General features: G+C 39.4%; 1 protein-coding gene across 6 annotated transcripts in view; it reads right to left on the reverse strand.

Moving 5' to 3' along the window:
• Positions 1–22,851, reverse strand: part of DYNC1I1 (dynein cytoplasmic 1 intermediate chain 1) — a 296,927-nt gene that overhangs the window by 242,168 nt on the left and 31,908 nt on the right. For 5 of the 6 annotated variants that reach the window (XM_032874683.1, XM_032874675.1, XM_032874700.1 and 2 more), the window contains exons 2-4: positions 22,303–22,419; positions 15,582–15,696; positions 12,727–12,817 (exon numbers count right to left, since the gene is read on the reverse strand). In XM_032874683.1, the coding sequence (XP_032730574.1) occupies positions 12,727–12,817; positions 15,582–15,696; positions 22,303–22,410 (314 nt within the window). In that variant the 5' untranslated portion in view covers positions 22,411–22,419. Of the gene's footprint in view, positions 1–12,726; positions 12,818–15,581; positions 15,697–22,302; positions 22,420–22,760; positions 22,781–22,851 lie in introns of those variants that run through there. The other variant, XM_032874657.1, reaches the window with a different exon arrangement.

Raw genomic sequence — 22,851 nt, forward strand, 5'->3', positions numbered from 1 at the left:
ATGTGCAGAGTGAGACCCAAGCATCTGTATTTCGTTAAATTCTCCAGGTGATTCTAAATGTGCAGCCAAGGGTGAGGACCCCTGCTCCTGACTCTTTCTCTGCTCAAAGAAAGCAAGGCCTTCCAGGTTCTGGGCACGGATTCCTTCCCCTTGTTGGCGAATGTAATGGTTATAAATAGTGGAAGTAACAGACTCCATTACAGTGATTCATGGCGGCTGTTCACACGTCCCTGGGGATCAAACCTCTCATCTTTAAGGGCATTTCTTTGGCTATAGACAGAGCAGCAACCTCTGACTCCAGCTGGCTGTGAGGAGCATTCCCCTGTAAGGGGTGGGGTCAGCTACTTTGCCCTCAATTTGCCTGGAGGTTTCGGATGGGATGACCTTGTTTGACCTTTTCCACTTCTGCCAGGCAGGTGAAGAATGCAGCCGCTCCCAGGAGGTCTGGCTGTCCTGTTACTTATCGGACAGCTCATCCGAACTCACTGTATGTATGCTTAAGAAGTAAAAATGATGATTCCATCAGAATCCCTCACTTAAGGAGTCGACAGATCAGCAGTCCGAGGTTGGCATTGATTCAGGCAGAGCAACCAAGGTGGTCTCTGTAACCGACCCACCGCAGTCCTGCCCCCCCAGTCACACATGTATTATTCGGTGAAAGAAATAGTCATCATCAGCAATGAGCAGCGAGGTAAGGTGTCAAGCCAACGATGCAATCAAGTATGCTAGTTTTATCGTCTTCTCATTCTTCCCGTTGTTATCTGTGGGGTGGTCAGGCTTGTACAGAACGCACTTTCTCTTAGAAAAAGCACTTAAAGCCAATACATCAAATGGGCAAATGTTGTTTGTGTCTCAAGGGTCACCTTTAAATGTGTATTGAATGTTTGCTGAATTCCTTCTGTGCAAGCTTGCAGAGAAACTTCCCTATGGATGGCAGGACCTTGGACAGGACCCCACCTGTTCCGGGAGGTGAGAGGAAGGCATTTGGGCTCGGCTCCACTGTGTGTCCTGAGGAAAGTCTCTGACCTCAGCAAAAGGAGGAGGCAGCCCAGAGACCCTTTAAAGCTTTTTTTCTGCCTCATATTTGAAAATATCAGATGATGATTAAACTGCCTTTCAGTTCTTTCTTCTCCAATTGGTATACTTTTATAACCAATCGACATACACCTTAACTTCCCAAACATCTTAGTATCAAGCTAGTGTATCACTGAAAATAAAATGATGGTTTCCCCTACACCTTCTTGGGCAATTTGAAATCATGCCAGATGGTTTTTTTTTTTAATGAAAGGAGTGAAATCATAAGTAAATAAACATAAGTGAACATAACATATTCCCACAAAATATTTTCATATAGAAATCACCCTATTTACCATAGTAATCAGTTCTCATTTTCAGTCATTTCTGGAATGGACCAATCAGTGCAGGCAGGGAGAGAATATTTTTGATAAGGGCATTCATTTACTTATTCAATAAATATCTATTAAAGACCTAATAGGCAAAATACTGTGATAGAGGATGAAAAGAATTCTAAGGAAACTACAACTCTTATCAAGAGATAAAAAATATGTATAAATAATTTAGCAGAACACAGCAGAAAATAAAACATACACAGGTGTGCTCTGGGAAAGCAGTATACCAGTGGGCACTTAAGAATCTTACATTTTACTGAAGTAATGAGACGTATGAATATTTATATGTAATGATATGGGGATAACCAGTACAAAAAGGAAATAGTTGTCATTACTTGCCCAGGGCCTGGCACAGTTTAAAGTTTCAATAAATGTTAGCTGAAAAAAAAAATAAACAAATGCTATAAGAACGATTAATAATAACAATAGCTATCATTTCCTTTCGATGAATGTGTACTCTGTGCCGGCCAGCCAGGCCCTGGACTGTACTTTGATCATCCATGGAAGCCACAGCAGGGAAACCCCCTCCCTCTGAAAAGATCAGAGATTCCATGCAACCTGGTTTTGGAAGGCTGGGGTGAGGATCTGGACATAAACTCATTTTCATCCAGGCCTGGTTTGGTGGACTTCAGCCGCTGAGTTGGTTTCCTGGGTCTAATTAAGAGTCTGCTATGTTTTAGACATCAGTTTACCAACTTATCATGAGAACAGTAACTGCCAGGGAGAGCACTTATACACGCCCGATAAAGCCTTCTCTCCTTGAAGGCCAGTTCCTGGGAAGCCCGAAGACCAGCAGGGTCCTTGGGATTGGAGAAAGTGCATCTGAATGTTTTTACTCCTACAGCTTGGCCTTGCCCTACCACCGATCATGTCCACCTCCTTCCACAGGACCAGATGTAGCCCCATATTATCAGTCTCCCCTACCCCCATCCCGTTACTGGGATGCCCAACTAAACACTTTCTGATTGACATCATCTTCGTTTAAGTACATCAGTTAGATTTTGTTTGCTGTTCCTACATGGAAAATCATCCTGGTGTTATTTGCTTATTTTTAAGTGCTGCATTTGTCTGTACTCATCAGTTTTAGGTTATTTCTTAGGTTAACTCTCTGACGATCTAAGGGACGATTTCTGATATTGCACAGGGAAACTGCTGTTTGTACAGATCTTGGATAACCCAATAATTCTCCATCTATTCTGGACTAAGGAGCCTTGTCATGGTTGTATGGTCCCACAGCTGGACTGGCAGTTCTGGATGGTTCCCAGCCTTGTTTCAAAATACTAGCTACAGAAGCTTCCCACACCATGGAAAATAACCATTCACTAATGTGACCCTAAATATACCAGCCAATGTAGCCCTCGGCATCTCATCTAGAAAGGCCTACCATGTAATATTTAGTTTATAATTTGGGAGACAATGTGGTTTTCGTTACTTTAAAAAAAAATAGACAAAACATCAAAATTCTTGAAGTTAGCATTGACCTAGTCAGAGACTAACCAAACTTTATATTTTAAACTTTCTACCAATTCATCACTAATTTCTTATAAAATTCTCCCTCCCTTGGTTCAGCTTTTTTGCTCAGTTTCACTTTATTAGATAGAAGTAAATATTCAAAACCAATCCAAAATAACAATAATCCCTGGCCATTTGTTCAGAGTATAACTTAGGAGTGGAAGACATGAAGTGTGTGTTACTTATACCCTGCTCCCTGATGAGTGTTTAACTTCTCCCTCTTCAGCTCTGACCAACTAGTAAGTTGCTAGTTTCCACTCTTTCCATCTTTATTAAACCTCTGAGTAGAAAGCTTTGAAATTCTTCCCTGAAGAGTGTCTTTGCCTTAACCTTTTCTTTGGTTATAAGAAAGTGATGTCTGATAAATATTTGGAAAGCAGTAATTAAGAACTCTGTCATTTGTCACGCTAACACTCCACTCACATGCACTGCTGGAGGCATTTAAAATCAGTATAGTTCTTTTGGAAAGCAGTACACCAGTGGGCAGCAAGAACCATTAACATAGAATTGTTCCTGGACTGGACTGGTTTTACCTCCAGAAACTCAACTTATGGAAATAAAGCATCACAAGCAATAATAATAACAAAAATGAAGGTGACGATGGTGATGAGGATGATGATATGATGGTGAGAGCCTCTAGGTCATTAAAGTCCATGGCCAGTTTTAACATGACCCTATTCCTTCCATCCCCATAAAGCCATGCACTTCTGATCAGGGTCACTCCTTCCCTCATCTCTATACTCTAACCCTGGTTACCCCACAGCTGTCTCTCCATTTTCTGTCCAAAATAACCACAAAGGCCTTATCACCACTGAGCTCCAAGTCCACTTTTTCACATGCCTTTTGGACATACCCATCTGCACGCCAGAGCCATTCTACCCTTCTCGTCTCCTCTTTTGTTTCCTTTTCCACCCTGCAACCTTAGTTTAGACCTTCAGGCATTTATGTCAGACCAATAGTTGCCCACTAGTCCTCACACCTTGAAAGCATTGTAAAAGTAGTGTCCCAGACCTCACCTAGACCTGTGGTTAGGTACCTGTGTTCGTAACGAGTTACCCCATGAATTCAGTACACAGCCACTCGGTGTGGGAGCCAAGGATGGCAACTATGACAAACGGCATCCTTGTCTCAGACTCAGCTCTTTTCCCACTGGCTCCTTCACATGCATTCTGCCTCCCACGGCTCCCCTAGCCTTTCCCTTTGTGGACACTTTTCCCATCATCTGGAATGCTCTTTCTCCCAAATCCACTTGCCCAAAGCATATGCATTCTTTAAGGTCCAGCTCAAATATCATACTCTCAAGATATATTTGTCCTCAATAACCTCATTCAGAAATAACTTGTCTCTCTCTGGGACAGGAATACAGATATACTTGGGCCTCTTATTTTGCAGTTCTCTATACTAATCTACAGCCCCAAACCTGGATTGAAGACCAAATCTGAGGATGACCTACAGGAAGTAATGAGCACGGTCATAAAGCCCAAGGACATCAACATCAAGCCAACAGTGTGTTGGACCCACTCTGACTTTTTGCCCTGAGTCCAGTGACTAGATTTCTGCCTTGGTTCTGTGACAAAGTCCCTGCCTTATACCTCAGTCCTATAACCATTGCTGGGAATTCCCCTTCAGCAACGTCCACCTTCGGACAACTGGGCCAGCAACCTTGAGCTACGGCTGCTTTACCTCTCTTCTCATCCCTCTAACTCAACCTGCACCCATCCCACCCAGTGTTCTGCAAGCTGTGCACTGCACGCACATGTGCTCGCACATGCAGACATGCAAATTAATAAATATTTACCGAGTACCAAATATGTGTCAAGACTCTATGTAGGGTAGTAATGAACCAGAACCACTTGTCCCAAATGAATATACTACAAATTAATTACACGATGATTTGGGAATAATGGTTTATGACATTATTGCTCATCTCTCCAAGTACAAATATTTGAGAGCTGTAATTACTTAGCAACATTTCCTTAGATGGCTTCAAATTAAATCTGTCAATTTGCTGGAAGCAGGCTCTTTAGAAGTGAGAAGAGTTCCTTATCTTTATATTCCTTGCAGGTCTAACATTTACTGTATCTTTCACACAATAAATCCTCAACTATTTAGTGAGTGAGTGGATAAAAGAAGAAACAAAGGAATGTTCTTTACTTGCCATTTCTGCTGATGGGCGTGAAGGCTGAAGGAGGGCAAGCTGATTCCTAAAGAAATAGTTTTTACTTTCATTTTACTAAAAAATGAAAGAATAAATCGGGTCATGTCTGGCCTAAAATCCTTCATCTCTCCCAAGCTGAGATTTGCGCGGAGACTAAAAAGCAGTCCAGCTATCTTTTCTACCAAATGAACTCAGCAACTTTATTTCATCCTTGAAACAACTGCACCGAAACGCAATTCTTCCCATTCTTTCCTCTAAGGTGGAGAGACAGCTCGAGGGCAGAACATCAAACTTCCCTGAATCCCAGGGTGTCTGAATGCTTTTTCCAGGAGGCTTCTCTGTCAAACAAATCAGTAGGCACTAATCAGATACAGAAAATGGTCTGGGCCTGTGTGAGCAGAGTGCCAAATAGAAAGCAAGTCTCCAGTTGGGGTTACCCCCAAACACCTATGTTTCTAAGTGCTGTTTCCAAAGGTAATCCGCTGAATAATAAGAACATTTAAAAATCTGTCGTATCACTCAATCTGTCACTGTCATTTACATGATGTCAGTTAATTAAGGATGGCATTGAAATGAGCTAATGTTTTACTTCCCAACTTCAATTATTTCCTTACTTAGGACGACAGTGATGATGATAAGATCTTCTGATATCAGAAATAAAACTAGAATAGTGCAATACATACTTCTATTGGGTTCTTCAAAAATTTTTTTCTTGGTATACTGTGTGGGAATCTTCATTCTGTTGACTAATATCCGAGTCCTAATGTGGAACTCTGCCACCAGCCACAGTGAGCTGTGCACGAACCCCATCTGAGCTGGAGCCAAAGTGAAATCTAAGATTTCCCACCATGGAGGAAGGACATGTTTTCCCCAGATCTTTCCCAGAGGATCTGCTGTCAAGCAGTCTCTCGACAAAAAAGCTCAGCAGCCCCTCTTTTACTGGATCCTGTAACCATGTGTGGATGCTTTTACAGAGTGCTCTCCTGAAGACAGAGGAGTAAGAGATCAAAAATGTTCAACCAGCTAATGAGCTACAGAAGAAGAAAATCCTATAGTGTGTCTTTTATTCTAATTTCCAAGGAGACGGACTTTTAACAAGTTTTGTAATCGGTGATATCGGCCTTCCTGAAGTCAATTAAATTAGTGGCAATCTATCAACTTCTCTTTACATAATGACAGGTTTTTTTTTTAAATGTGTATATAAAGATTTTATAGGCTTATTAAATGTCCTCCAATGTTTTACATTATTTTATTATACTTTTTCACCTTTACCAAAACCTTAGAGTCTTCTCTTTAGCCTCTGATTCATCAGAGTCCCTTAGAAGATGGTGATGTTTTCACCAAAAAAGGATCAAAAGTCCTTTGAGGCTTATGGAGTACTAGAGAATCCTATGAAATCCAATTGTGGATACAAATGAAAGTCCTGAGGATTTTCTGTTGGGCAATAAGGTGGTGTCGCTTCTCAGCACATCTTCCTCTCTTGAAATCACGGAGAAAAGAAAGTGATAACCATGTGCTGCCCACAGAGTTTGACTACAAACACATTAGTCTCATTTCCTTACTTACATTCACTAGAAGGTAGATCGGGGACAGAGTTTATCAAATATTTAAATTTTACCAAAGTATCCTATCAACATGAAACATAATATTTACTATATAGAAGCCTAATGTTTAAATTGAACAGCACAGGGTCTGCAGGCATCTGCTCCTTGGTTCCGAATTCTAATCTCCAGTGCACAGGAGGCGGAAAGCCTGAATGACCTTGGTACCTTTGTTCCCCTGTGAAGTGCTTCAGAAGACATTTCTTCTGCCCTGAAGATCCCTTGGGAGGGGCCTTACCTCCCTAAAGCAAATCTATGCATGTAAGAGTTCTGGTTAATAGATACTGATCTCTGGGAGGACGGGAATCTATTTTAAATACAATACGATTATGTGGGGGGCACTTGGGGAAAGCTGAAAATAATACAGACATTACATAAGATGAGAACATATTGAAATGGAAAAAGAGGGGCATTTGATTAGAAAAGCAAATTCAACAGTTTATACAATGACATCATTTACCATATACACGATGACATATACATTGTGCGAAGGAATACAGACTAAGGTATTAAGAGTGCTAACCGCTGGGGTGCCTGGGTGGCTCAGTGGGTTAAAGCCTCTGCCTTCGGCTCAGGTCATGATCTCAGAGTCCTGGGATGGAGCCCCACATCGGGCTCTCTGCTCAGCAGGGAGCCTGCTTCCTCCTCTCTCTCTCTGCCTGCCTCTCTGCCTACTTGTAATCTCTGTCTGTCAAATAAATAAAATCTTAAAAAAATTTTTTCCTCTAGTTTTGGCCTGTCCATATGTTCTAATTGTATAAAAGGCACTGTTGTTTCCATAATAATAAGAGATTATTAAAAATAAAATGGGGGGGGGACTTGAATGTCCCAATTGTTTGGAAAGTAGAACTTAATGAAGTGTCAAGCCCAAATGGTCAAAAAAGAAAATAGAAATTAATTCCGTTACTATCTTCATCCCCCATGCTACTTCTCACCACAGACAGACATCAGCAACTTCCCCTTCTATTTTGTTAAAGATGTTGCAGGATATGTGCTCCTATTGTAATTGTAGATTATATAATATGTTACCAAATTAACACATGCTTTATTTTTTAAATCACTTGGAAAATTTTCTTCCTTGAATCAGGTTTGGGACAGGGTGTTGCCTCCACACTGGTGGCCTGGTGACCTTGACGAGGTCGACACACTTTCCTAGATTTGTACAGGCTAGTATGGCCTTCAGTTTAGCTGTATCACTGAGAAGAATAAGGAATCTTGACTAAACATGAGAAGGGCCCTAGTGCAAAGCCCTCCATGAGCAATTCATGGGAAGGAGAAGAATAAATGTGGGCGAACGATTATTATTACCTAGATAATCATTTCTGGTGGAATATATGAAGGTTAGGCATTAAGAGTTGGGCAACCCAAGAAGTGGTCTCCAGGGACACAGACCACAATCTGTCTTTGGCCTTGTCATGTTCAATGTTTTCACATACTTACTTGTATGAACATAGAGCATTATCAAATTTGAAAATGACACCAACATGTTTTATGTTATCTCTTTCCATTGGAAAAGCATGACGAATAAATTGCAAGAAAGAAAAAACCAACAATAAGAGCTAAAACTCACATATACTTAGTATACGACAGACTCTTTTCTAAGTGCTTTACAGATATTAATTTATTTAATCCTAATAATATCTTTCGGGGTCAGTCATGTATATATCACTTATATCAATTGTTGTCAGACATCATGTGGGGTAGTGGTATAGATTGTGAAAATTTCTATCAGTCTGTCTGGGTTAAAACCTAGCACTGTGTGAATTTCAAAAATTACTTGTTTTCTCTGTGCCTCAGTGTCCTCATCTGTAAAAATTAGGATAATAGTTGATTCATTCAACCCACATTTATCAAAAACTCACTATATGGATACAATCTCAAATATCACTTACTCCCTGACTTCAAGGAACCTGCCACTTCCTGCGGAAGAAAGACATGTATTCAACTAAACTTAAGTCATTCTTCTTTAAGGGCTATATAGTACTAAATGCTTCACTCTGGTATATAAAAGATATAGGCTGTTGGTCTCTGATTAATATTTCTAATCATTTTGAGAAAAAATATTTTTATTCTTAATATTTTTAAAAGTTTTAAAATATGACAATAGGTGTTTTAATTTCACAAGTATCATTTAACTATATCCGACAATGATCACTCTTTCCTTCTTGGACCTTTTCTGTATGCTGAATTACAACAACACGTTTTCCTATACTAAAATATCCTTGAATTTTTGGGGGCACCTGGGTGGCTTAGTGGGTTAAGCCTCTGCCTTCAACTCAGGTCATGATCTCAGGGTCCTGGGATCTAGCCCCGCATGGGGCTCTCTGCTAAGCAGGGAGCCTGCTTCCCCCTTTCTCTCGGCCTGCCTCTCTGCCTACTTGTGATCTCTCTCTCTCTCTGTCAAATAAATAAATAAAATCGGGGCACCTGGGTGGCTCAGTGGGTTAAAGCCTCTGCCTTCGGCTCAGGTCATGATCCCAGCGTCCTGGGATCGAGCCCCACATCCGGCTCTCTGCTCAGCAGGGAGCCTGCTTCCTCCTCTCTCTCTGCCTGCTTCTCTGCCTACTTGCATTGTCTGTCAAATAAATAAATAAAACCTCTTAAAAATAAATAAATAAATAAATAAATAAATAAATAAAATCTTTAAAAAACAAAACAAAATATCCTTGAATTTTTTAATCAATACTAATTAATCATAGCATAATACCCTCTTAATATTGTGTTGGATTTCAGTTGTACATAGTATATTCAGGATTTTTAAATCTGTAATTAAAACTAGGCTTTCAAATGTTTTATTAATAAAATTGATTTTTTTTTATATCTAAGAGTTTGTTCTTTGCCCAATATGATTAACTGAGCAATGATTAATTGCTTCTACCAAAATTAAGAGAAAGAAAAATTCCACAAATGTAAATTGTAAATGAGAAGCAGGTGACGGCAACAGAAGCAGAAATTGCAAAACAAACTGACCCTTTAAAATTAAATTACACTAGTATAATTGAAAAATGATTATATATTTCTAACTTCTATTAGCTTATTTTATTTTATTTATTTTTTTTAAAGATTTTATTTATTTATTTGTTAGAGAAAGAGAGAGAGAACATGAGCACAGGCAGACAGAGTGGTAGGCAGAGGCAGAGGGAGAAGCAGGTTCCCCGCTGAGCAAGGAGCCCGATGTGGGACTCGATCCCAGGACGCTGGGATCATGACCTGAGCCAAAGGCAGCCGCTTACCCAACTGAGCCACCCAGGCGTCCCTATTAGCTTATTTTAAAACATTAACTCAACTGATCTTAAAAATCAATAAAAGTAATTTTCTTTATACTTGATTTTGTTAAAACCTTGTTTTAACCTTTTTAGTATAACAGGGCATATTAAGTGTGCCAATTTGCAAATTAGGGGGTTGCATAAGAACTTTTTGTCAGTTTTGGCTCTGTAGAGAAAATATCAGTTTTGGTTTGAGATTCTGGCACATGGATGACAGAATATATGTGCACCTTTTCGTAGGACCAGATGTGTTCATTTGATTTCTGAGTTATCTTCTGAAAGATTTTCCGATTTTCAAAGAGCCCAAATTCCACACACTTCAGCAAATTTGTGACGACAGAATTGTACTCTTAGGATTTAGCAAGCTCTTTTCCCAGTCCTGTGTTTTATGAAGTGTTAAGGTTAATAGTAACTGTTTTCAAAGATGTTTCTTCTACAGAAAAATACGTTCCAAGTGGAATTTTAAAAACTGAAGTATACTGTTCTTCTGAAATTTAACTCTCCTATCTATGTATGGAACCAAAAACATGAATTTACAAGGAATTTTCCTTAGTCCAAAATAAGGGCAGGGTTTACCTAGCTAGTCCTAATATCTTCTCCTGAGGCAAAATTTGTGTTCAGTTTTTCTGAGAATCATCATTTCCCCAATGCCATTTTTCTTGCATTCCTGTGAAACCCATGCTCAGCAAGGGATTTGTTCATTCACTTCTTATTGACCATCCTTGCCAGAATGTTCCTATCAAGAATTCAAGTTCATTGGGATTTGTGATTCACCTCGTCCAAAGTGATTCATTAAGTTACAGAAAAAAAAAAAAAAAAAAAAAAAAAAAAGGCATATAAGTGGGCGAAGAAAAGAAGAGTGCTGTTCTGGAGAAGAAATATTTGCTGTTGTCCCCAGAGCACTAACAGCATAAATCAACTTTCTCTAGTAAGTTTTCAAAAGAGCTCACCAAGTGTGAAGTCAGTAATGGAATTTAATGCTGCCAACTTCACCCCTTGAAGTGAAGCATTAATGACACCACACCAGCATTGTATAGAAGTAGGCAAATATATTAACTTGATGATAGGCCAGTGGACCCCCTAAGGAATGTAATTATATAGTGCCAGCTCTTGTACAAATGTTAGATCTTATATAACTGTGTTATTGTTACTTTTTTTCCTCCCCTCAAAGACCTTTTGAAGTGTTCAAACCAAAAGATGAGAGAAGACGTGTGCTGCCCTCAAATCAGAAAGGCTATCTGCTAAAATAAACCAGCGTGGTGCCCATGAAAACCTCTTCTTCCATTCTCCCCACACTGAAAGCAGTGTCCACTGGTTTCCAAATGCCCTATTAAAACAAAACACTTGATTCTGAAACATGCCAATAGACAGATACAGTGAGACAATTCCAGTCTTATCTACATGTTGGTTTCAAAAAGAAAAAAAGAAACACACACACACACACAAACCCTACAACTCGGGCTACTACTAGACTATTCTGAGTTCCGTCTTTTTTCTCTACCAAAATTTCCTAGGCCTATAGGGACACAACGTACTTTCAACAGATAATGCTTATGATAATGTGTTAAATGGAAAAAGAAAAATCCAAAATTTTATACCTTACATCCAGGAACACACATGGTAGCAAGAAATGTACAGAGGTGCACAAGGACTGAAAGGTATGTAGACAAGGCAAAGGCTGATTTGTTAGAACAGTGATATAGCGGATGATTCTTTCTTCTTTCATTTGAAGTTTTAGTAAAGTATTTCATAATTTTTTTTAAATTAAGAGTCAAAGACAGAGTTCACAAATTGCCAGCCCACGGGCAAAATCTGGCCCACAGCTACCTTAACAAAGCCATTAACATTTAACATTTAGGAGACTATTGGATAAAAACTTGAATTTTTAGCTTTTCAAGAAAAACTGAAAGATGTAGAAAAATTGGGTCCACATTCCCACATGAGCTCAACCAGCCTGAGCTGTGAGGACACCATCTGGCCTTTATTAAAGGGCATTTCCTGACCAGTCTCCACAGAACCCACACCCCGCCCATTTATATCACCTGTCTATGTGCCCCAGGATGTGGACATCTTATCGAAGGCAACTGGATTAAGGAAGATACCATGACTCTAAGCATATTAATGAGACTTCTCTTTTCCCTCTTCACATCTTTACCTTTTGGATACGCCTTCAGTGGTCAAATTAGAAAATATCTATATGTCCACTTTCAGAAGTTTCATAATCCTTTGAGTATACACAGTGTAATAAAAATTTGGCAGTTGACTCACAAAACAGAACAGTCAGCGCTGATGATCATAAAATTAGTAACGATAATAAAAACACTCTGGGGACCAAGTTCTCAAATTAGTCAATTCTATTAAGCCAATAAACAACATGCTTAAAAAATTAAATTTAGGGTTAGAGCATCTCAGTGTTCACAAAAATTCCCATGGAAACCAAAACCAAAGTAGAATAATGAGAAGCTGGATATATATTCCATTTGCCTTTGGTCCTTCTCTTTCTTTTTTTAAGCTGAAGCTAATGGATGTGTTTGTGTTTGTCAAACAAGACACATGGTGTTCAATTAGCCCATTCATAGAAACATCTAAGTTTATCATTTCTAGTGTTCAAATTCATTTCTATACCACTAAAATGCAAGCCACCATCAACTTAAATATAAACCGGCAGGGTATTCATGGACATTTAACAGCATACCACAGAGTGGCACTGGTTTTCTTAGGTCTCTCTTTTCTAATATTATTGACATCCACTGTGGCCTTTGTAAAGGGACAGTTCTTACCTTGTTAGTGGTCCCAGGTCTCCTGAGTCTTGACTTCCAGCTTCACTAGGAGTGCTCACTGATTTCGAGGAGGGAGACATAGGGGTTGGGACTAAATAATGAAAATAACAGGTATCCCATGTTAAAAAATGCAGCGACTGCACTGGGGAAGAGCAGTGTAAGACAGATCAAAACAAATGGGCCCAAATTAAAATGGTTGTATGGCCAGGAGAGATTAAGATGGGATAAAGGAAAAAAAAAAAAAAAAAAAAAAAGGAAAGAAAAGGAAGAAAGTCAAGTGAATTTTTCATATTTTGGAAATTCAAATTTGAAATGAATTTAGATAAAATTAACTTCGGGATTCTAAGGCCATGTCCACCTTAACAAAGTGAAATGGAGAATCAAAACAGCTATCCAGATATTTCAAGTCAAATATCTTTCTAGGGTGAACTATCCGGATAATTCCAATTCTCCACTTTATTTTGTTAGCATAGATGTGACCTGTTAAAAAGTAAAATGGGTGTCTATAAAACTTTGAAAGATTATGAAATAAGTAATTCTGACTAATTTTAAATGGCCAGGGAGAGTCAATCAAGACCGTTGCATGTCTACACTGGAGGGCAGTCCATTCTCCATGGAACGCAAACTGCACTGGCTCTGAGAGACTAAGTGACAGATACAGAAAGGCTAAACGGTGAACCTGGTAATTTAAAAATCTCTTTCAAAACAAAGGGAAATGCCAGGCTGCTTTATTTTTACATTTAATTAATAGTTTCATCCCATTGTATTGTTTACTGGGTTCGGGAACTTGTTTTCCTTTGCCTCTGGCAGCCCTGGAAGGCACAGCCGCGGGCACAGAAGTAAACTGTCATTCTGAAGACAGGAGAGAAGCTCAAAGAGGGAGGTCAGTGCAAGCTGACCATGTGAGAGCCAGGATAGAAAAGAAAAAAAGCTACAGGAAATGCAAATGTATTTTCCTTTTCTCTATTCTTCAGGTACAAGCCAAATGTCCTTCCGATAGAAGCTGCACCAAATAGCCAAGATGGCTCCAGGCCAGATGAATTCAATGGGTTCTCAATACCCACATGCCAAAGAAGCCATATGGGCAGAGAGGAACTTCAGTACAGAAGTGTGGACTCCCATTTGGTTTCAATCATGTGCAATTTCCTTTTATTTATTTAATAGACTAAAGGGCTTAACTATTTTGTTCAAATCCTGTAACACAATGGCGGATCTGTCAAGAAACTAGGAATTTCATGTGGTCCCACAATTAATTCGCTGATTACCCGCTGCAGGAAGTCAGAGAGTAAGTTGGAGAGATGGATGAAAATTGAAAATGGGCTCTACTCCTGCCAGGTGCCCTGGCACGAATGCAGGGGTAGCTCAGAATTCGGTCATGGTGGTCATGGTTTAGAGATATGTAACTGTTTTGTCCTGAGAGTTTAATTGGTGGCATTACATAGGAGAGAGGAAAGCAGGACATATCACTATGGTGTTTGACCAGTGCTCACACTGCAACAGAATTTCAAAGGCCTTTTTGAGGCAAAACTATAATGGATTATTGCAAAACGTCTAAATTATGCCACAGGTCAACTAAGTACTAAAAAGTCTATCAGCTCCTCAAAGAAGGCCCATCAGTCAAACATCCCACAGGTTACATCTTCTACACCATAGAGAAGCCAAACAGATTAATCAACATCCTATAGGGGCTTCTTCTACCATTGTGAGACACAGGATTTTACCTAATACAAACTGAGGTTCAGTATAAAATGCTTTTTTATGGTGGTTTAGGTGTGTCTATATTAGATTATATCCAGCAATACTAAATAATTCATAGGCTTATTAAATTTACATTTATAAAATACTTGTCATTTTGTCATACATGGGATAACTTTTATTCCTCGTTTAAGTAACTATGGAAATAAATGAAAACTTATTTTAATATAAAAGTCAATGATGGGATTCAAAGAAAATGAAACATTTTGAAATGGAGACTTGATCCTACCTTTTTTAATATACATTATTTTTAAAGTTTCTTTCCTTCTTTTTTTTTTTTTTAACTATATTGGGTATCATGTAGTTTTACAGACACCCTAAGATTACCCTGAAATGTATGAAAAGCAAATGGATAAAGAAAACAAAATAAATTATCACATGAAAGATATATAGTTAAGTGACAGAATAAACACATCATGTAGAGGTTTACCTTTAACACAAATGAAACAAATAGTTCAATATCCAAACCCTACTGACAAAAACGAGATCATGGACAATTAACTACGAATGAATGAGTTGGTGGAGGAGGGGAGTTGCAGGGAGAATGCCAATTAGCAGTGAAACCATGATCTACAATAGAGTCGAATAAATTTAAACTTGTTAAGTAGCTGCTAATCTGTCACTATTTTCAGTTTTCCTTCACATTTCCCACTGAGCTTTCTATTTTCATCATGGCATCCTTCTATGCCTGTGGTGGTTATGAAATTCATAACCAGATTCACAGTATTTAGGTTGGCAGAGAGACGCTGGGATTCAGTGAGGAAAATGAAGAAAAATCTAAGTAAAAAACTCCACGATTTCTTGTATTTACCATGTGGCAACTCATCTAACAAGTATAAAATAATCTACTAGTCCGCAGTAGAGAAGGTTGACCACATAATCAGTCAACAAGCAGCAAATTGCTACCAACTCTATAGTCTGTCCCCCCACCCCAATCTCCTTCCAGCCCCCTCAATTCAAAAAATAAATACACCTGAACCGGTAAGCCACAGAATTTCCTTTAAAATAAAAATAAAAGAGACATAAAAGAATAATAAACGCTGGACATGGTATAGCCCATGCAAGGCAAATTTAAGAAAACAATAGCACAGCTTAAATACCTAGAGGGGGCTCCGGTGATATCCCAATGCTTTGCAAAAGAGCCTCTGTCTCTCTGCGTTTGCGATCCAGGTCAGAGTCGTCCTGAACAGGTTCTTTCTTTTGCTGCATATCAGCCTAAAAAGAGTAGATGCCAGAAAGAAAAGTTAACAACAGAACTAAATGTATGCTTTTCCTGGCTCAAACTGAAAATGGTAAATGCATGGCATGAAGACCAAGCAAAAGCCCTAAATAGACATAATCATGTGCATAAAGGATGAAAAAACACTGTAACTGCTCCATTTAATAATTGCTAACCTGGTAATTTCTCTTTTGGTTGGAGGTTTTTTTTCCCTGCCTCTGTCACATGGTATGAAAGCTTCTCTCACCCAGTTTCGAAAGAAACCATCGGGGCTAAATATTTCTGACTGGAATATGGATTTTTAAGATAATTCTATTTCTTTTTTTTCGACCTCGCTGTCCCTTCTGGGAAGACATACTATCAGTTCTTGATGAACGTATGTTTGTAATATTCACACCCCATGTTGGAATTATGTAAATAAAGGATTATTGGGCTCTGGCTAAAAAATAAAATTGGTTATGAAATCTGTAACTGTAAAATATACTCTTTGTATCAGCGATCTAAGTTTGCCATGGTTTAAAATAAACCAGACTACGGTATTTATTAAGGCATGTGAGCAATATTGATAAGCATTACTTAATGCTGAGTATCATAGGCTTCCATTAAGCCTATTAACTTAAAGGAAAAAATTATTATTTAGAAAAATATAGAACGAAAAGTCATTTAGAAGTTTCTTTCCCAAATCCTGTTAAAAACAAAAAAAAACAAAAACACCTCCTGTGTAAGCCTCTCTTAGACAGAGACTATACCCCATTTGTGGTTTTTATAGAACAGTGACATCAATAGTGGTGGGTTTCTGGGGTCATTAAACGTTCAGGTCTCTTTTCTTTTTCCTAACACAGTTACTTACTACGACAAGGCATTTGTCACACATCTGAAACATGGTAACATCGTATTTGATGTGCAACTACCTAGGGACAAATCTGTGTTAGTTTATAAAAGCGAAGCAGTCTTAAAGCTTGTCAAAAACCTATTATCCACTTACCAGACACAACTTCCTCCCCGAGTTAGGTACCCTAACAAGTGTATTATCTGCTTCAAGGGTGCAGAGTACATTTCAAGCCCCCAAAGCACAATTTACATTGTGGCATCTAAAGTAGAAAAAGTTTATGCAAGTTTCACTTTACTCCCAGATGATAACCTACACACTGATCATAAGTATAATGCATCTTTGCACGTACTGCTGGGCTTGACACTTGTGTTATTATGTGCCTCAGGCTTAGAATGTTCTCCTATTTTTGAAGTCTCTCTGTCATTAGAGGGAAAACTGCCACTATGGTGGCTGATGGGTGCGAATGAGAGCTCGCGGGGATTTCCGGCACTCTCATGGAACCCAAAATTCTGAAATGGCGGTTTCATCTCCATCTGTGAAGACAGCAAAGTTCACATTGTCTTCCGGTGTTAACATTGAAACTACTGAACCAAGTTCCAAAGTGTACGTGCACAACGGAGGCCAAGAGAGACCTACAGTGAGGAAGAGGACCTTGCGGGGTGAGGATCCCAACCAACATTCACAGATCACAGAGGTGAGAGAAGGACAGAGGAAATCCAAGGGAAGGGAGTCACCATGGCAACTGAAACACAAACGCAAAAACTAAGATAAGCAAAATCCGTCTTAGGAAGCCAATAGGAAACAAGATGGCTTCACAGTGAGGAGTTCAGCCCTAACGGGGCTGCCCACTTTACCGAGGGCAGGTCCATTGTTTTATTCCTCTCACCATGTATCCTCACTTCTAGATCCCGGCCTGACACATTAGATGCTCCATTTAAAAATGTACTGAATAAATGAACTAATACCTGTCTTTGGTCGTTGTTATTCTGTAACTATAGAATTTCCGAATTATATATCCTTCAGGCCAATTTCTGCCAACTGCATACCAGTCAGCAAGCTCCGTGTCAGCACCGCTGCTAGAGGGAGTACCCTCAACTTCCAGGGACCCAGTGCTCCTAACAAAGCCATGTGGATATCCTAGCAACAACAAAAAATTCATTAACCTTGCTTCACTCTTTCAACAAAAACCTACTGAAGGACAACAGAGTGCTGGGGCTAATGAAACTGAGAGGCTCCCATGGAGCTTAAACAGAGAGAACAGAACAAGATTTGCCTTGTCCTTTCCTTCCCAATGAACGTAGGACATATCATCTCTAACTTCTGTCAGGTATGTCCTATGCAGAGAAGCACAGAATTTTTTTTAATGTCTTCTAACTTTAATCATTAAGCAGTCAAGAAATGCACAAGAGGGTAACTCACACGTCAACATGCATAACCATGTTGCATACGCTGAAAAACTGTACCTCTGAACTCCACCTCCAAATGTCATTCCTTTTCTTATTAGGTGCCTCTATAACTCATTCTCTGCCTTCTACCTTCCTTAGTTCTTCAGGAAAGAGGCAATATCACGACAAATATGAATAGGTTAAATGCCCATCTAGATGTAACAGAAGCTAACAGCACTCAAAGGTGACCACGAAAGATGCACAATTAGACTGGAGCTTACTGGAAATTAAGGCAATTCCTAACTGTTACCAATTTGTACCTTGAACTAAATAAATTGTTACTCCATCCAAGGCAGTGAGCTATACCAAGTACGTTAGTCATGAAAGTTTAGATTTTCCCTATATAATTAGGACAGAATCCTAATCTATTTTAATGGCTCGATAGGAGTGATTTTGCAGTGCTAGCAATTAAAAAATGTGCTAGGTGTCTTTCCCAGCAAATGATATTTCTGTTTGTGAAGAGTAATCACAGCTGAGACCCAGAGAGGAAAATCAAAGAAAGAAAATTTTGTCAGCTGAGAATTGTCAGTCAGTTTTTCAAAGACGGCTCCATACTTATTAAAGGAACAAGTGAGGACAGGCCAGGAAGCCTCCGTCCATCCTACCTTACAGCGATTCAGCAGAAGGCCAAGGATAGGACCGAACTTCAGGGTGGCCCCCTTAAGCACACCTCATGACATTAAAGCCAATTTTTCCTGAAATTGGGTCTGAATCTTAAATGGTAGCCATTTTATTTATTTTAAAATCAGACTTCTTCCATAGTACCACAACCAAGAAAGCTGCTGACATCCAAAGCAGCAGAGTGGTAACTTTATACATGTACAGTTTTCTAGATTTTGTGTAAATAATCAACCTGGGTGGTCCTAAATCACACCAATTTTCAGTCATGGTAAAAACAGTCACTCAGATTACCATTAAACAAAATTTTTGTCCCTTTCTAGTCTAAATTTACTTTATTTAAAATATAAGCCTAAAGAGAGTTAAGAAAATCCAACCTGTTAGATGAAGACTATTTCTAACTCTCTACCAACACCACAAAAACTAGAAAATCTTAAACTTAAAAAGGAATCAGTGACATTGGCCTGGAGCATCCCATAGACTCAAGATCAAAATTTCCAATGATACCTGTAGGAAAAAATTCCAGATGTTTGGAAAGGGTGTCTGTGAGCCACATCCCAGACTAGTGCTCTCTAGTTTGTGTGTTCATTCATGCACTCACTCTATAATCCTTTACTGAAGTCCTACTCTGTGGCCCAATCTTTACTAGACATTGACTCAATGAAAAACACCAGCCCTGTCCTCAGAGCCCTGAACTCTATTGGGAGACAAAGACCAGTGAAGATGCAAATACAATGCTCTGTGCTAAATGGTTTGATAAGGTCAAGGCTAGGGGCTGGACTAACTAGTCATGGGGGTGGGGAGAAAAGTATCAGAGAAGGCTTTCTGGAGGTTATAACATTTGAGGGGACAACAGAGAGACCTGGCGTTAGCAGCCATGTGAAGGACAATAGGGAGAAGCGGGAGAATATTCACAAACTCTCCATCAAGAGCCAGTGTGGCTGGCCCACAGGTGACAGTGTATGCAGCTGAGACTGGCTGGAATGTGGATTTAGGGAGAAAGGAGGTGGGGGAGAAAAGAGAACGCGGTCATGTCTGTCCAGGACCCGATAATCACTACAAGCTGGAGAAAGGGTTTAAAAAAAAAAAAAGGAAAAGAAAAGAATGACCCCTTCTTTTTCTCTTTGGGACCATGGGCTGGAAGAGGGGATCCTTGCTGAGACTGGAAATAAGGGGGGGGCTACTACCTCTAAGACTTAGACTTCTGGGGCCCAGTTTTCTCATTTGAAAAAGAAAGGATCAGAATAGATTATTTTCAGGTTTCTTATAGCTGCAAAATGCTATAATTCCAGGAAACAAGAAGCCTTGAATTAAAAGACTTTCCAAAAATGGGGCATTTTTTGGAAGATGGCCTCATCTGCAGCGTCCCGATAAATGAAGAAGGCAACTGTTACGGGCGGCATTCTCCTACTCTGGTAGTCAATCTCAGAAGCAGAATATCAGCCATTTCTTACTGACCAGTTCCTGTGTACCTCTCCCTGCTCTCCAGGAGTTCCTCATATCCTCCTCACAGAACTCTGTGAGGTAGGCACTGATCTCTTCTCTATTCTACAAAAGGGAAAGCAGGATCAGAAAGTCCCATACTCCCTCTAGGCCATCCTGTGAAGGGCAGAGCCAGGTTTCCCAGCCGCATTTAACCCAAAATCCCCTGCGCATAACCACTGAGTTTTACTGCCTCTGTCTTACCGCAACGCCTGCTCAGAGAAACCAAGCCATCAGAGCCTACAGAAGGTACTTGGACTGAATCAAAGAAACATCTGTTGCAGGGAGAAATAGGTTGCTGAGGGCCAGGACAGGCTTTAAATTTGGTATAGCCCAGTGAAGCCCAAAGTCTGGCCCCACTGGGATCTTTCGAATTAAAAACTTTGAGATGGAAAATGAGGGCTCTGAATGGCACAGGAGTCCCTGAGGCAAAGTTAGAGTATCAAAGGCTTCAACCTGTGCAAAGGAAGAAACTAAGACTATGTGACTTTAATTCTAGACCCAAGAATATGAAGAGTTCAGGTGTAACACGCGTCCTACCACCTGCCACTGCCCCTCTCCCAGGGCTCCGTCTGTTGTGTAACAGACCCAATCTCCATCAGGCAAAGCTGCTTGGTACAGAAACAAAAAGGGTGGCCTGTTTCGATCAGTCTTGTTTGCCTGTAATTTCCTCCCAAATGTGTAAAATGACAAAGATGAAGCAGACAGCATAATTTGGAGCCAGATTTCCTATACCACATCACATTTTGTAGTAATTCTATGAAATTCAAGTTGGATATTAGAATGTCAGTTTAAAAGGAAACTGGTTATTAGTAAAGGATAACAGGTGCTTTAAAACTATAGTAAGTGTCGACATTTGAAGGAAAGGAAGCATAATGACCAAATGCTTTTTTTGGCTCTGCGTGGAAATGAATAGCCATTCCTTGTCAATTCTCACCTCTGCCTCACTCAAAGACTGCATATATCACAGCAAAGATCTCCAAGAGAAAAATGTTATGTGCACGGTCAAGGACAAAATAAACCAGGGCTTCAATCAAAGTGTAATGGAACAGAGAGATGCGAGATGCCAGAAGGCTAAAACGCAATGGCAATTATGTTTTCCTTTGTTGAAAAATAATTGTTACAAATCTATTACCTTGGCCTCCCCGCCTTATCATACGAAACAACACTTACTTAGATTGGAAGGCACCAAAACACATTTTCTCTTTCCTTACAGAAGAGCTCTGGAGTACGGAAGCTGCTCTGGTTTCTAAACACACAAAGTGTATCACACTATATGAAGTTTCCTTCTCAAAAAGCTATTCGAAACTACCTTTGGCATCTGGTTTTTGTCCAAGACGTGGGCTATTTCCGCACAACCATGACAAATTGGAGAATTAAAAATAAATCATCTGTTGGATGGAGATAGTAGAAGAAAACATGATATGCCGGCAATACACAGAATTGAGGAGCAAGAGCCCTGGAATCTGGGTGTGACAGACAGAAAAGCTACATTTCATCCCTGGGTTTCTGTTGCTTTGTTGACATAAAGAAGGGTTTCAGTGGAAAGTCTCTGAAATCTCTCCTAGCCTTAACATGTCATAGTTCTATGTCCATGGAGCAGAGTCTATTTCTATCCTATCTACCCTTTCACCAAGGGAGGGAAATGCAGCTTTCTTTCTGTCAGATCTACAATCCTTGTTTTACCCTGAAAAGCTCATACCCCTTAGGAAGCCATGGAAATCCACTGGCATTATTTTTGTATTTTTCTCCTAAAATGTCCTGCTGGTATTTTTTTTTTATAACTTTTTTTTTTCTTAAAACTAACACATATTAAACACTAAGCAGAACCTGGGTACTACTAAGTGCTTTATAAGATTAACTCTTTTAATTCTCACAACCCCACAAAAAACATCTATTACTATTCCCATTTTAAGGATAAGAAACCAAGTTACAGAAAGGTTAAGAAATATCTAACAGTAGAGATTTCACAGACCACTTCTAGCGTTCTACTCAAGTCTGGGGTGAACCTGGGCTTGGGTACCTCTGGCCCATGGGTGATGGTTGACCAGCAGTACATAGCAGGTGACAATGACCTTAGGAGTCTGAGTATGTAGATATCCACTCATTTTATTCAAAAATCATAAAAGGATTCTTCTAGAGCATTCTTTGTATCCTTTTGACTGGCCCCTCAGAATCAAATGATTTTCCTTGTTCGCTGGAACACCCCAATAACCAGTATTTACCTCTTTCTTTTTCCTCTCTTCTTCTTTCCGTTTCTTCTCTTCTCTTATCTGTGCTAAGCGCTGTTTTTTGCGCTCTAGCTCAGCTTTTAAGTCACTTTTGTCAGACATGTTGGTTTCCTTGTAAGAAAAGAAAAAAAAATGTGAATGCATAAAAATAACTTTTCTGTATTATCACTGCAAAAAACAAAAACAAAAACAAAACATTCAAAAGCTTGAAAATGTGACTTTTGACCATAGCAGGTTGTATTACTTAGCCTATGTCGAAGAATCAAAGAAACAAATTAGGTCTCACGCTACATAAATACTTCCCAAAATTTATGTATTTATAAATATTTGAAACAATACAATGGTATAGTCTCTGCTGGTGGTAAGAATCATAGCAACCTCAGAATAAGCAAGACATTTTCTGTACAAGTTTCTTAACAAATAAAAAAAAAACAAGAGAATCAAAAAAGCACCTTCACCATGACTCCCAATTCAGATGAAAATGAACCAATTCATCCCCACACTGAGAAAAGAAAACAGGCTGTCATGAACCCTTAGAGATGT

The sequence above is a fragment of the Lontra canadensis genome, unplaced genomic scaffold (assembly GCF_010015895.1).
Source record: "Lontra canadensis isolate GAN:19392208 unplaced genomic scaffold, GSC_riverotter_1.0 scaffold2, whole genome shotgun sequence".
Lineage (NCBI taxonomy): Eukaryota > Metazoa > Chordata > Mammalia > Carnivora > Mustelidae > Lontra > Lontra canadensis.